Source organism: Danio aesculapii, chromosome 8 (genome assembly GCF_903798145.1).
Source record: "Danio aesculapii chromosome 8, fDanAes4.1, whole genome shotgun sequence".
NCBI classification, from domain to species: Eukaryota; Metazoa; Chordata; class Actinopteri; order Cypriniformes; family Danionidae; genus Danio; species Danio aesculapii.
In genome coordinates, this window is record NC_079442.1 from 30,417,154 (window position 1) to 30,432,145 (window position 14,992).

At 34.3% G+C, this 14,992-nt stretch overlaps 1 protein-coding gene across 1 annotated transcript in view; it reads right to left on the reverse strand.

The window, feature by feature from the left end:
- cacna1fb (calcium channel, voltage-dependent, L type, alpha 1F subunit) overlaps positions 1 to 14,992 on the reverse strand; it is a 62,681-nt gene that overhangs the window by 11,655 nt on the left and 36,034 nt on the right. Inside the window, 23 exon segments of the mRNA XM_056463689.1 lie at positions 1,613 to 1,743; positions 2,200 to 2,301; positions 2,568 to 2,670; positions 2,756 to 2,852; positions 2,929 to 3,056; positions 3,645 to 3,804; positions 3,937 to 4,028; positions 4,935 to 5,000; positions 5,084 to 5,293; positions 5,877 to 5,960; positions 6,078 to 6,188; positions 7,165 to 7,323; positions 9,280 to 9,481; positions 9,574 to 9,720; positions 9,887 to 9,939; positions 10,022 to 10,129; positions 10,846 to 10,933; positions 11,773 to 11,879; positions 12,156 to 12,215; positions 12,723 to 12,852; positions 14,323 to 14,425; positions 14,668 to 14,725; positions 14,803 to 14,857. Coding sequence (XP_056319664.1) covers positions 1,613 to 1,743; positions 2,200 to 2,301; positions 2,568 to 2,670; positions 2,756 to 2,852; positions 2,929 to 3,056; positions 3,645 to 3,804; positions 3,937 to 4,028; positions 4,935 to 5,000; positions 5,084 to 5,293; positions 5,877 to 5,960; positions 6,078 to 6,188; positions 7,165 to 7,323; positions 9,280 to 9,481; positions 9,574 to 9,720; positions 9,887 to 9,939; positions 10,022 to 10,129; positions 10,846 to 10,933; positions 11,773 to 11,879; positions 12,156 to 12,215; positions 12,723 to 12,852; positions 14,323 to 14,425; positions 14,668 to 14,725; positions 14,803 to 14,857 — 2,554 coding nt within the window.

Below are 14,992 nucleotides of genomic sequence, written 5' to 3' on the forward strand. Positions count from 1 at the left end.
CAAGACAATATTTTTTGCTTGTCTAGAAAATGCTTCTTGATTTAAGAATTGTTAGCTATTTGGACTAGAAACAAGACAAAAAAAGTAAGAAAAGCATTTTTTGCAGTGTAGCTTAGACCAGAAAATTGTTAGTTCATTCCCCACCTGGATTGTGAGCAATAGTGCTTTTTTCAGGATGAAATATATGCTGCTTTTACTCAACTTGTCTTTGTACACTGAGTAAAATGAATTCCTATGCAGTTTTCCTATTCGCAATACTAAAAATATTTGTCTGGTGTGTACTAAATCTATTATTATTATTATCTATTATGTAATACATAATCTATTGTGGAAAAAAAGCACACAAAACAATACAAAATGGAATCTTCATTAAGTGATACTTGTACTCCTCTCTCTTCAAAAAGGAAAGAGGATATATTGTGTCCACTGAAATAAATTCATGCTGATCAGAGACAAGAAGTACTGTATGTCAAAGCTATAGGCAATTTTAAACCAGCATAAATTAGGATACAGCAGTGGTTCTTAACAATCCACCACAATCTTTATATTCTACACTTTGTTTGTCATATCATATTCTGAGCTAAATTAATTTATCAGACGACATTCTAGATGCTGGCTTTCACTTGCATGGTGGCTTTAATTGTTAAAACACCCATTATAATGCTCGGTATGAATACGAAAAACTGTACAAATCAAACCATCTTTAATGATGGACGAAAGTTTCACAGGCAGTGTTTAAATGTGATTGACAATGTACAGTTATATTTATTTTTTAACATGACAAAATTTTGGACAAAACTTTTCGGTGCTGTGAACTTTATTCATTCATTTAATTTCCTTCGGCTTAGTCTCTATTTCAGAGGGCGCCACAGCGGTATGAACTGCCAACTATTTCAACATATGTTTTACGCAGCGGATGACCTCAACCTAGTACTGGTAAACATCCATACACTCTCGTGCAGTGAACTAAAAACTGGTAGACTTCCGAAAAACTGGCACCTTATCACAGATGAGCTGGTCTGTGAGAATGACAAAACACATGCAGCATGAACAAAGTCTACACATACAGTATAACCTCAACATTAAACTGATGTGAGTCCTTCATTCTGTAAATAAGCTGAGGTTGTAACCCTAAGAATTGATCATTTACTGTAAAAGCATGCAGAGCAACAAGAGAAATAGTAATATTGCTGTTTCCATGGATTTTACTTCAAATGACTGATTACACGTTTGTGGACAAAATAAAGTTGTGCCGGGTCTGACTGTAAGAATGATGAAATGAATGCAGCATGGACACAAACCCACACATGTAACCTCAACCTATCAGTGACAGCTCACCCACAGAGAATAATAATCAGAGAGAGTGTAAGGTGATAGTGGGCATTAAGACTGCCAAGATCACAGCTCTACAGTGGAAACGTTTGTCTGCTCCAGCGGATCATCTCTCAGCGTGGGATACGCATGAGCCCATTACGTGATGAAGAATTCAGTTGACTTTGTGTTTAATCAGTTCAAGTGTTGGACTTTAATGTGTGCAGTGGTATAACTGTGTCCATATGTAATTGAAATGACCCTACAGGAATTAAATGCAGAAACTGGGAAAGAAATCTACCTGTAGAGCAGTAGGGTTTCCATTCCCTTCTTCTTCTCCAAGACCCACTTTCTCCTTCCTTTTCCGGAACTTCCTGAAATAGTCCTGGATCAGGAACGTAGCGTAGAATTTACCCACAGTCACTTCCTCCTCTGTAACAGAATGATGCAAATAAAAAAACCAATGAAGGGTTTTTCTCTGAGAATGAACCCAACTGAAGATGTTTTAAATGGAATTAATATTTTACTAAATTAATACTACACTTATTTTTTTTAAATATATATTAATTCCAAATAAATATATGTTCACAAGATAACAAAATGTCTTTCATTTATAAACAAGACACCCATTATGCAAAATTGTATTATATTTGAAATGAAGAAAAATATCCTGCAGTGGTTTGAAGAAAATGGCAACATTTAAAGGTTACAAAAAGGACAATTAATTAGTATTTTGAAGCTACACTGTGATCTTTACATTGAATATGTCATCACTCAACGATTCATGTTCAATACTCTCTCTATTTTTTAGAGAAAATTTAGTTTTACATTAGATTTTAGAGGGTTTCTGTGAGTACTTACAGTAAACGCAATCCAGAAAAAACTCACCAGCAGGGGGAGGAATAACCTCATCCAGAACTTTGGGTTTTGTTCTCTTCCAGATCTTCTTAATAATAATTCTCAACTCTTCGTTCTCTTGATCCGGGTTCCCTAAGAACAAGGCATTACAGCCACATCAGATATCACAGGTACCTACTGCTAGACCATGTCAACCTTGGTTCTGTGTAAATGCAAATTATGTTATTAACCTGTCACTATTAGAAAAGATTTCACTACCTAGTAATATTCTATGGTCACATTTTAGTTTGTTTTGAATAATTTATATGCAAAGCACATTTTCATATGAATCATCTCTAGCTAAAACAGAGGTGATGTGCATGAATATGCAGCATGTGAGTGTGTTTGCTCATACAAACCATCGGTTTTGATTTTCAGGGCAGTTCTGACCAGGGCGAACAGGGTGGCATTGAAGGTCACCGTACCGTCAGCGTTCAGGGGCATGTTCATGGCCACCAGCCTCTGCCGACAGCAGACAGAAGAGAGAGTCACAGTAAGAGAGAAAAAAATAAATAGAGAAAACACACCTGTGTATGCGTGTCTGTACCTTGCAGGCCACGCGATGAGGACAGAGCTTCCCAAATCCAAGCGGTGGCTGGATCCTCCTGAGCAAAGCCACTACATCCAGGTGCTTAATACGACCCCTGGAAAACAACACACATTTGAAGAGGTTTCTAGTTTAAATATATTAAAATGTTGGAGAGAAACTGATAGTCTTACTTGGCTTCTGGGTCATACTCTGACCAGATCCTTTTGAACTCATCCAGGTGATGTGGGCCAAGAATTGACCAATCACGAGTCAGATAGTCGAAATTATCCATAATGACGGCGACAAACAGATTAATAATCTGAAAAGGTACAACAAACATTTGCAGGTAACTATGAAAATTATACTGAACTCATGGCCTGCATAGTAATAGTTTAAAAGGATTTTTTATGACATTTTTTTTTATCTGTCAGAAAGAAATAGGTCAAATTTCCCCCGTGATTTGTCATTCAGTGCAATGACAGCCAAAAAATCCTGTCAGGCATGTTTAGAACAAGACTCATTTGATGACTCAATTAAGCATTAAGCATTAAACTCAATTAAGCATAAGCACTTATTATTTAGCATATTTTAAAAAGTACTGGATAGATTAAGTACAGTGTTTCATTTTCACATAAATATATGCTAGACTGAATGATATATTCATATTTTGACATTCATATTTTGACTTTTTTTCATAAATGTTATTGGACTCACAAAAACAGATTTTGTATTAACATTTGCACATTTAAGTGGATGAAAAAATCCAAAAATTAACCCAAAATAATTTTTTTGCTCAAATTTATGCTTAAATACATATATTTGCAAGATAGATTGGACCTTTTACAGCTTGAAAGTAAATGTATAACAAAAGTTATCAAGGAAAACTGAATTAAACAACAACAATTACCAGGAAGGCGCAGAGCATAAAGAAACTGATGAAGTAGACAATGGCAATGTTGCTGCCGCAGGAAAATTCTTCACCAGGCTCGAGGTCTGACTCTGCGTCACATCGCTTTCCTGGTAGACTGGCTAACATGATCTCCTGCCACGCTTCACCTGTAGCGCACCTGAACATAAAGAGTGCATATATTAGATTTACACATTTGGCAGACACCTTTATCCCAAACCACTTGCATTCAAGTTATGAGTCCATTCATTTCATGGAAACAATGTGTTGAACAGAAAACACACATTCTCACCTAAAAAGAAGCAGCACAGCCTGTGGGAAGGTCTGAAAATTGTTGTTCCTGTTGATTTGCGTATGGTCTTGCATGGCGATCTTCCCAAATGTCTGACAAAAAGAGAAATCACGTTGTTCATTAATTTTTTGATCTAATTAGTTATTGATTTAATTTATCTGTTCAACAGTGTTCAATTATCTGTAAAATCAGTTTATATATATATATATATATATATCATAATAAATGAAAGATTTTTTTTGACAAGTTGTCATTTTATAGAAAACAATTCTCTAGTCTAAATGTCTATAATAGCCCTTAAAATTGGGAATCAATATCATCAGACCTTCAAAGAATAAAACAATATTAACATTTTACTCAAACCTGCACATAATAATTCTAAAAAATCCAACAAAGCTGAGAATTTTTAAATAGTTTCAATGGTTGTTTCCCCATAGATATTGTATATATACAGTTGAAGTCAGAATTATTAGCCCCCCTGTTTATTTTTTCCCCAATTTTTTTAACACATTTCTAAACATAATAGTTTTAATAGCTCATTTCTTATAACAGATTTTTTTTATCTTTGCCCTGATGACAGTAAATAATATTTGACTAGATATTTTTCAAGACACTTCTATACAGCTTAAAGGGACATTTACAGGCTTAACTAGGTTAATTAGGTTAACTAGGCAGGTTATGGTAATTAGGCAAGTTATTGTATAACGATGGTTTGTTCTGTAGACTATCGAAAAAAATATATAGCTTAAAGGGGCTAATAGTTTTGACCTTAAAATGGATTTAAAAATTAAAAGCTGCTTTTATTCTAGCCGAAATAAAACAAATAAGACTTTCTCCAGAAGAAAAAAATATTATCAGACATACTGTGAAAATTTCCTTGCTCTGTTAAACATAATTTGGTAAATATTTAAAAAAGAAAAAGAAATTCAAAGGGGGGCTAATAATTCTGACTTCAACTGTATGTAAAAGAACATATACATCTTCCCATCCTCCATTACCTGCATTCCAATCACAGCATATATGAAGAAAATCATCGCTATCAGAAGAGCGACATACGGCAGTGCCTGAGGGACAAAAGGAACAGTCCATCAAATTTATACACTTTTCAACAATATGAAAAAGACCTTTGTAATCATTATTTCCTGACCTGGAGTGATTTCACAAAGGTCCAGAGCAGTGTACGAATTCCTTCACCCTTGCTGAGCAGCTTAACCAATCGCATCACTCGAAACAGGCGGAAGAATGTAATGGATACACGAGAACTGTCCTCTGAGCTCTAACAGAGAAAAACAGAGAAAAGATCTTTAGGAATAACAAATCAATTGCTATTCATGTTCACATTCATTTGATTGATTTTCTAAACAATTGTGTTTAATAATAGAAATTTTGCAGATAAACTACATTACCCATGATGCTATACAGAAAATAGTTAGCTATAGCTATACAGTGAGTAACATGCTACAACATAGATTTTTATCTCCACCCATTGCCATCAAGCACCACTTATTATGTAATGGATATCATCTCCCTCTCAAAATACTTAAATATTTCAATATATCCATACTTTACTTGAAAAAACATGTTCTCTATAGATGCAACCAACAACTTTAAATGAAGTTTTGTAGTACTCAATGTTTGTAATATTGTAATTGACCTTCGATTTTGGTGCATTGTTTAAAAAAAACTTTTATATTTACAATCCCTATGAGAAAAAGGAATGCAAAAATACTAAAACAATCAGTAAGAAATATATGATCATATTGTGATGTCTGAATTAAAACAAAATAAAATTTACTATCTAGTAGCATTGTGAAAAATAAAATGTAAACAAATTTACTAGTCAAAAACGACAAATTTTTTTCTGAGCAAGTCTGTGCTAGTTTAGCTGAAATCTCAGTTTTAATTCTGTTGGTTACATATGAAAAAAAAACTAAACTCACGCTGAACTCTGTGACCACAATGTCCACCACACTTCCAACAACAATCAGAGCATCAAAAGAGTTCCATGCGTCCACAAAATAATGCTGCAAAACAATGAAATATTACAAATCAACAACATCTTGAGAAGAGAACACATATTTTAGGCATGTTTAAATGAAGCAAACACATATTGATAATCATATACAAGTGAAAAGACTGACCCTAAGTCTGAGAGCCATCAGTTTAATGATCATCTCCACAGTGAAAAGGCCGGTGAAAACCATATTGAGGATGTCCATCACTTGACTGAATAACTTTGACTGGTCATAATGCTGTGGAAACATCCAGAAACAGTGTGATTCAGCATTTAAAATCAGCCTTCAGTTGTTGTTGTTTTTGCTACATAGACTTGTAAATAGTCTAATGATAACTTCAAATGTGACAATGACACTTAGTTAAAAATATATATAAAATGCTAGAGATATGAGTATGTGCATTTTACATTCAACATTATAAAGTTACATTAACCACAGAGCCTTTTTACTACGAAATATGACACTGACAACCATAGCAAGAAAAGTACTATGTAAATCAATCCCTTTAATACTAGACTGATGTCATCATGTCAAATGTCATTACTGTCATGTAATGGGTAAATTCAGAGCTTCTTGAATCAGTTCACTGATTTAGAAAATTCTTTGATTTATTATGTTGTTAACTGGTGATTCAGACATGAGATTAAGAGACCGTATTTCTGCCAGAAGCGAATTAGTTGGCTTTACTTAAAAAGTGAGAAAACCCATTTCCTTAAAATTAATAAATGAATTGAATGAATTATGTGCATAATTGAAAGTTAAGTCAACTGAACAGTTTTAGGTTAACTGTTAATTAACATAATTTAGTGTTTGGACTCTCAGTAGTGATTATTAAACCACACTGAAGTGAACTGAACTTAAACACTGAAACCTGAACTGACACTGTTTTAATTTACTATGATCTTCTATGTGAAGCTGCTTTGACACAATTTACATTGTAAAAGCGCTATACAAATAAAGGTAAATTGAATTGAATGAAGTTACAATGGGTTTACTTTTAAGGCAACGGGTTTACTCACTTGTTAAAAATAAAGTAACTAATCGCTATTTACATTGTACCATTTCACCACAGTGTCAGTTTTATGTTGAATTTTAAGTATTGTCATATAAACTCAGATTCACAATTCCAAAAATAGACTTAAACATCTTTGTCTATGGTTGTACATGCTGATTATAGAGGTTTTGTGAGCTTTTGTCAGACTCAGCTGTTTACCTGCACAGCCAGAGTAACAGTGTTGAGGAGAATCAGCACAAACATGACGTACTCGAACCCTGTGGAGTTGATTATAGACCAGAACTTGTACTGCACTGGGTTTTTGGGGATGTACAGCTTCAGCGGCTGAGCCTTTAGGGCATATTCAACACACTGTCTCTAGAAGTGACAAAAACAAGCAGACGTATTGGGAGAAAATACACATACTGGAGTGTAGCAGTGCACAACTTGACCTCAAAAATTAATCTTTCTTTCTTTTTCTTTCTTTCAATCTATAGGGTGGGCCATTTACTGTATATGGATACACCTTAATAAACTTATTGGGAATTTCATAAGAAAAAACAATGGTGTGCTTGGTTTTAACTTAAATTTATTCTTTCATGAGTTATTTACAAGCCCCCTCACATATTCTAATGTGCCACAAACAGGACGTTAATATCACCAACCATTCCCATTTTATTAAGGTGTATCCATATAAACGGCCCACCCTGTATAAATAAAAGTTAACATGAAGCTTAAAAAATACTTTTAATACATAAGTGGTTATTATGAATGGTTTATACTATATGTGCATGCCATACCAAATAAAGAATCATATAGCAGTGTAACTCTGCTAATGGCACTTGAAGAGTTCAAATGCAAAACCCTCTAAATGCCATATGAAATTTCCTTCAAAAACGAGCATTTTTTTAGCCTGCTATGTATATGTTAAATTATTCCACTTTACAGACAATGAAAATAACCTATTCATCAACAAAAAAGTGAAAAATTTACCGAACCTACCCTCAACAGCCTGAGAAAAATGCTTAGATTAGACGGCATTTTGAGGTTTTTGCATCTGAACTCTTCACTTGCTGCTACAGTATAGAAAAATGACTATTCATTAAACCTTTCAGCAAATACATTTTTGTTTTAACTAAAAACACAGTACAGTTTTGCTAACAATACATCGACTTTTCAACTTTTAAATTGCTGTTAATCTGCTAATTTGTTAAATGTCACATTATCAATGTTGTAAACTGTTGTGCTTTATAAATGGTTGTAAAAACTGTACTTATACACAGTGCTCGGCATAAAGGATTACACCCCATTTTAAAAAGGAATATTTTTATCCATTTCTCAGTGAATATACAGTAGGTCAATTATTTTGGTGCATTTGAACGAAACAGATTTATTAAACAGATATATTTATTAAAATAATATTTTAGCCACCGAATATCTTCAGAAAAAAGTTAATACATTTAAATTCATGCAAATTATAGCAAAACAAATTATAAACTACAAAATTTCAACAAAATTGTATATTTCGTTTTTGTTTCTTTCGATTTTTACTTTTTTATTTGCATTTAACCCTCTACCGCATGGTGTTGCCATATGGCAACATGATATTTATGTTTATTTCCCTGCCACTGTTTCTTTAAGACCAACGTTTAAATTTTTTTGTTGGAAAGAAAAGACATTAGTTTAGCCAATGATGTGCTTTAGTTAAGTCACTTGAAGTGCAGTGTTTTTCTGTGACCCGATTTCTGACAGATTTCTGGCATTTATTGTGAGTGGTTGCTGAAAGCAAATTAAAATATCAATGAATAAAAAGGATCAGTTCATGTCAGATCCACAAGAAAATCTCCAGTAAGTTATGATGACATGTTCATAACTCAAAAACAGTTAATATCAAATTAGTTTTTTTGTAAATCGAACAAATGTATGTGTTGCCAAATGCAATAGTGGAATGTGCAATGTTGCAACATTTTAGCTAGCTAGCAAGGTCAATTGTGATCTTTTAAGTTGTTATAATAGCAACATGAATGCTAGTAATATAATGCTGATTAGTCACATGTCAATGGCATTTGCATTATGGATAAAATCAAATTAAAGCACAATATTGAGCAGCACTGTATATAGTTTTCCAGAATTCTTTAGTAAATATAACATTTACAACAACAGAATTTAATTCAAAGAATCTTATAAATGTCTTTACTGTTACTTTTGATCAAATTTTTGCATTCTTCATGAAACAAAAACTTTTTTTTTATTACCCCAGACCTTTTAACAATAGCATATGTCAAACTGCGGAAGTAAATGTGTTTGTGAAATATAAAACTGCTTTCCTCCAACCTGATTTTTGTCCAGCTCGCAGTTCTTGAACTCAGCCTCTCCTTGCTCACGGAAGGTGATGATGACAAAACCCACGAAGATGTTCATCATGAAAAAGGCAATGATGATGATATAGACGATGAAGAATATCGAAATCTCTACACGATAGTTATAAATGGGGCCGTGATTCTCGCCGTTGGCATCAATGGCTTTATAGAGCAGCCTGAGTGAGAAAAAAACAGCAACATATTGTATAAATGCGGTCAAACTGACCTTCGCTGACATATGGAGGAAGATGTCAGATGTCAGACTCACGCTGGCCAGCCTTCGAAAGTAGAGACGGTGAAGAGAGCCATCATTCCCATCAGCACATTATCAAAGTTGAAGTCGCTGTTGAGCCAGATTCTCTCTCTCACCATCGGGTGACTCACATCTCCATCTTTATACACTACAAATGTGCCCCTGTGACCCACACACATAGACACACAGTTTGAATGTACACGTAAAGCACAAAAACACTCATGACACATAAGTACACATGTTCCCCAAAGGCAGAAACATGTGGTTAACATGAGAGGAAAATTAAACTGTAATGGCAGATGCTAGAAGAAGCTACATGATGACATACTTGCACTGTTCCGGGGTGTTTTTAGCTTCATCTGTGCAGCGATAAAATTTGCCCTGCAAAACACAACAGTAATGATGCTTTAAATGAGTGCATGAGTGTGCATTAGTGTGTGCTAATGTTGAAGTCATGTTTTACCTTGAAAAGCTGGACACCGATGCAGGCAAACATGAACTGAAGTAGAGTGGTGACAATCATGATGTTCCCGATGGTCCTTATAGCAACAAACACACACTGTACCACATGCTACACACACAAAAACACACACAAACAAAAAGTCAGCATCATCTGACAGAGAAAGTGTAAACAATCTGAATAAAAATTAGATAAAAACATAGTAATAAAGTATATTATAACGATTCCTAAAGATTATTTACTGCTGAAAAGTGGAGTACGGACAGACAATTCAGCTTTGTCAATTCAGGAGTAAATTCAATTTCCAAATGTAATAAAAATGAAAAGAGATGTTTTTAATTTGCAATAATGCATTACTGTAATATATAACAAATACTCTGTAAACAGTTACATTTACTATTTTATATCCTATTCCATATTTTTTTATTTTTACATAAATAAATAAACTAAATAAATACATCCATACCAATAAATAAATAAATCTTTCTCTGATTTATTTTTTTTTTGCCAGAGAATAGAATTTTTTTGATAAACTTTTAGGTAATCGTGAAGTAATTTTTGAATTTATTAACTGCAGCCATGGTAGGCATATAAAACATTTCTTTCTTTTTTATTTATTTATTTTTTTTACATTTTTAAAAAAAAATTATCTCTATATAATGTGCTTAAAGAAGAAAATATTTTATTCTAGTAAAGGAAGGGACTTGGAATAATTAAACGAAGTTATATGGCATAATTACATGCAAACATAGACTTTTGTAAAAAACAACATACAGATACAAGAAGATGCAAATAAAGAATACACACAAACACACAAAAAGCAGTACCTTGAGTCCTTTAGCTCTGTTGATGGCTCGAAGAGGCCTCAACACTCTGAGCACCCTCAGGATCTTCACTACAGAGATGGCACTCGAACTGAGAGAGATGGAAAGAAAGAGGTCTGACTTTGTACATGTGGACTCAAAACGATCTGCAGAAAAGCACAAACTGATCTTCACTGCTTTTTTTCAACACTCACACTGTGATTCATGTTTTTACGAGAATATCTTATCATATGATGCATATATTTCACTGTATTTATACATTAAGCACTAAAAGTAAGCAATATCAATATTGAAATTCCACTATTCATTTAAAAGGCATCACATGTAATTTTTCGCTGCCGTAAGATGCTGTAAGATGTAAGTTTTGAATCATGGGACTTGTCATCTGTTCATGGATAAGCTTTAGTATTTAAAAATTATTATCATGGTAGTATGAAGCTGAATGAGGCTAAAACCTCAAGGCTAAAGACAAGCACAACGTGTCACAAAAGCAGCAGAGCTTTTAATATTATTCAATTATACTAAATACATTTTAGGGTTCTGCTATAATGCTGTTCTGTGGAGTCTCATAAATTGCACTATGTATTAAAGCGTCTTTGGTGTTCCCCTGTTTTCTACAAAACCAAGCTTGGAAATTTGAGGGTGGTACTACATTTGACAGAGTTTAACAACAGTGTGTATGTGGCCACTATTTGATTTATGCAGTTAATTCTAATTCATAGCAAATGCAATCAAGTGTAGGAGGTTAAACACTGTCGCATTATTTCTAAGCTTGAAAAGATCAACATTTCTGTTGCAATCAGACAGGATATGGCACTATCTTGCTTAATCCAGCAGAGGGCAGAATGCATGCACGTACATACATTGAAGCATGCATTTGGTATCACAGCTTCTAAACAAATTCTGTCAATATGAACATCGTGGACTTACTGTAAGAAGAAGGAGACCAGAGACACACTGACCACCAACAGATCCAACAGATTAAACCAGTTTCTACAGAAGGAACCCTCGTGGAGGAACGCGCCATGAACTGTCATCTACAGAGAGAAAAAGAGAAACATGAGGGTGGTTTCAATGTTTCAGCTCTCCTATGACTGGTCTTAAAATTTTTTATCAAACAAAACAAAACCAAAAAATTGTTAATCTTAGCAACCAAATATTAACCATGGTTTTGCAACACTTTAACCATGATATTTGTAGTAAAACTGTTACTATACTAATGGTTATCAATGTGCCAGAAAAAAATTAAATAGATACTGCACCTTTACTATAATAAATCTATGGCTAATTTTTGTATCTCATTAAATCAGTACCTTCAGTAAGATCTCCACGGTGAATATGGAAGTAAAAGCATAATCAGCATATCCCAACACCTGTAGAAACAGAAAATCGGTTCTCCTGTCATAAAATATGATGCATGGTCACAGATTTATCTGCGATTTAGAAAAATAGGACATGTTTCTGGATCAATATCCTTTGTTTTAGACTCCCACCAAACAATCATGGTCTTAACCCTCACCATAAACTCTTCAGGGAAATAAACATGCAGTTCAAGCCCTTGACCCCAGTCATGACCCTAAACCTTAGATCTGATTGGATGATAGCAAATGTTGTTTAAAGTCTAACATGAACGCTGATCCAGAAATATGTACTGCTTGGGTAAATCATGTTAAGCCACAGTATGTGTGTATTTATGTGTGTGTGTGTGTGTGTGTGTGTGTGTGTGTGTGTGTGTGTGTGTATGTTTGATGGTCAGCTGATTGAAGGATGGCGTTTTACCAGCTGGCACTGAAGAGCTCGTCCAACATGCCAATAAGGAAAGCTGCAGTAAATTACTTTTAGGAACCCTGCGTTTGTGTGTGTGTGAGAGAGAGACTCACATTGTTCCTAAAGGAGTGAGCTCTGATGGGATCCTCTGCAGCCAGAGAAATGCTGCTGAGAATAATAAAGACCAGGATGAGATTGGTGAAGATGTGGTGATGGATCAGGGTATGGCAGCCCACTCTTATCCTGGAGAAAGACACAAAGACCGCTGGGGTTAGCTGTGTAGTAATCAAATGTCAAACGACTCTATTAATATATGCATTAATTAGTCGGTTGTATGAGAAAATATATATGCAAGAGAGCCTTTTACAGTCGTAATGGACCCTTTCCACAAGTCTGTTATGATGCGTTTAATGGTCATCAACATCTTAAATCCTTGAAAGTTTTTAATATTTTGATTTTTAAAAAATAGTTTGAACATTTATATGCATTTATGAATGTATCATATCATCTTTGCGTCAAATTACAAAAATTAATTACTGCTTTTGCAAGGTGTTTCTAATGCAGCGTCTATGGAGCTGAGAGTAAATTTGACTTTATTCTCCTCTTTTATTACACTTTTTTTTTTTTACACTTTTTCGAAATTTAATAATGGAAAATTAATCTCTTCTCAAAAAAAATTGAAATTGAAAACTTATTGACTATTACAGACATTTTGGAAGTTCATAGTTTGGAACAATATATTATCTGGGTTATTCATGTAAATCATGAAATTCCAATACTTTTTCACTAATTTCATGGATTTATTTCTAATTAGATTATTTCCTATGCAATAAATATTTTTAAAGTCTAAAAAATGTTACAATTGAATACAGTTTAATTAATGACAACTGTTGAAGAGCCCCTGTTCCGGGTTTTTGAAAATGACCTTCCATGCAGTGAGTAGGTCTAAATGAATGAAAACATCAAGCTGAGGTTTAAATCTGTTCAAAACTATTGATTCTCAAAAAAAGTTGACTCAGAGTCGTTTATATGAATTGTCTTGGTTCCAAATCTTTAGTCATTTCATATTGACGTCGTCATTGCCATATATGAGGCGCCGTAAACGAGAAAAATTGAACCTACCCTTCCCTTCAAACAAGAGCGGCGTTTGGGGGATGGGATTTTCTAATGCATAACAGGAGCTTTTTAGTTACCTACCTACATACCTAGTTACCTAACATTTTAACAGTGCAATAACATCGTAATACACTCAAAAATGACTTTTGCTGCTTGTTGATACTCATTTAAAATGAGTTGAAAACAATTCTTAAGTTGTTTTGGGGGACAACTCAATTGTTTATGTTCAATCCACTTAAATTTGCAAAAACAATTAAGTTAACTTAATCGATTTATGTTGGGACAACATGAAGGAATTGTGTGGAGCCCAGCACTTTTTACAGTGTACATATTAATAAAGAATTAATAAAAAAAGCCAATTCCTCTCATTATTCAGTCAACCAAGTTCTTCCAAACCGGAATGACTGTTTTCATGACGCTCCTAACCAAACAAATTTGATGACTATTAATTTTCAATTTATGGTCTTCTCCACAGAGGAAAGACATTCAGGTTTGGAATAACATGAATAAATGATGACTGAATTTAATTTTGAGGGTAAACTCTCTCTACAAATGGACAAGTGTGTGTATAGCGTGTGCTTTAAAGTGCACACTCACGGGTTGGTATTGCTGAGGCAGAAGAACGCACTGCCCTCTGGGATAGGAAGAATCTTCTCTTTAGGAGGCGCGAAGTCAGCAACATTGAGCTGAGTTCTCCCTTCTTCCAGAGGAGAGACAGACAGAAAGAAATACAGAGGGATAGACAGAGTTAATGAGATCACAATCTAGCTCTATCAGCACTGTACCCTTGAGTTGACAACACTAAACCTCGGGACACTCCAGAGGGACTGTTAGTGCAATGAATGTGTGCCATGACATGACTAATTATGGTCGCAAATGTCTGCTGAATCACCATAAATAATCAGCCTTCATAATATGGCATCAAACTTCTGCGGACTTTACCTTCATCATCTCCCTCCTCAGGCTCCTCTTCCTCCTCGTACTCTTCATCCACTTCCACCTGTTGAAACACACCATCTCAATGTGACTGATATATTATTCAACAACAGGGACAACAAAAGAGTTTGATTTGCATACCTTCACCTCTCCATTCTCTCCTTCTGCTGGTTCTGCTTCACCCTCTTTTTTGTCTCTGTCAGGATCAACAGAACGCAGGTCATAATCTTTGTATGTTGATATAAAGTAAGCATAAGTACACAATTATAAACATTTTTTTTTGTTTTTGTAATTTAACATAAAATATTAGAATAGCCAATTTCAGCGGAAT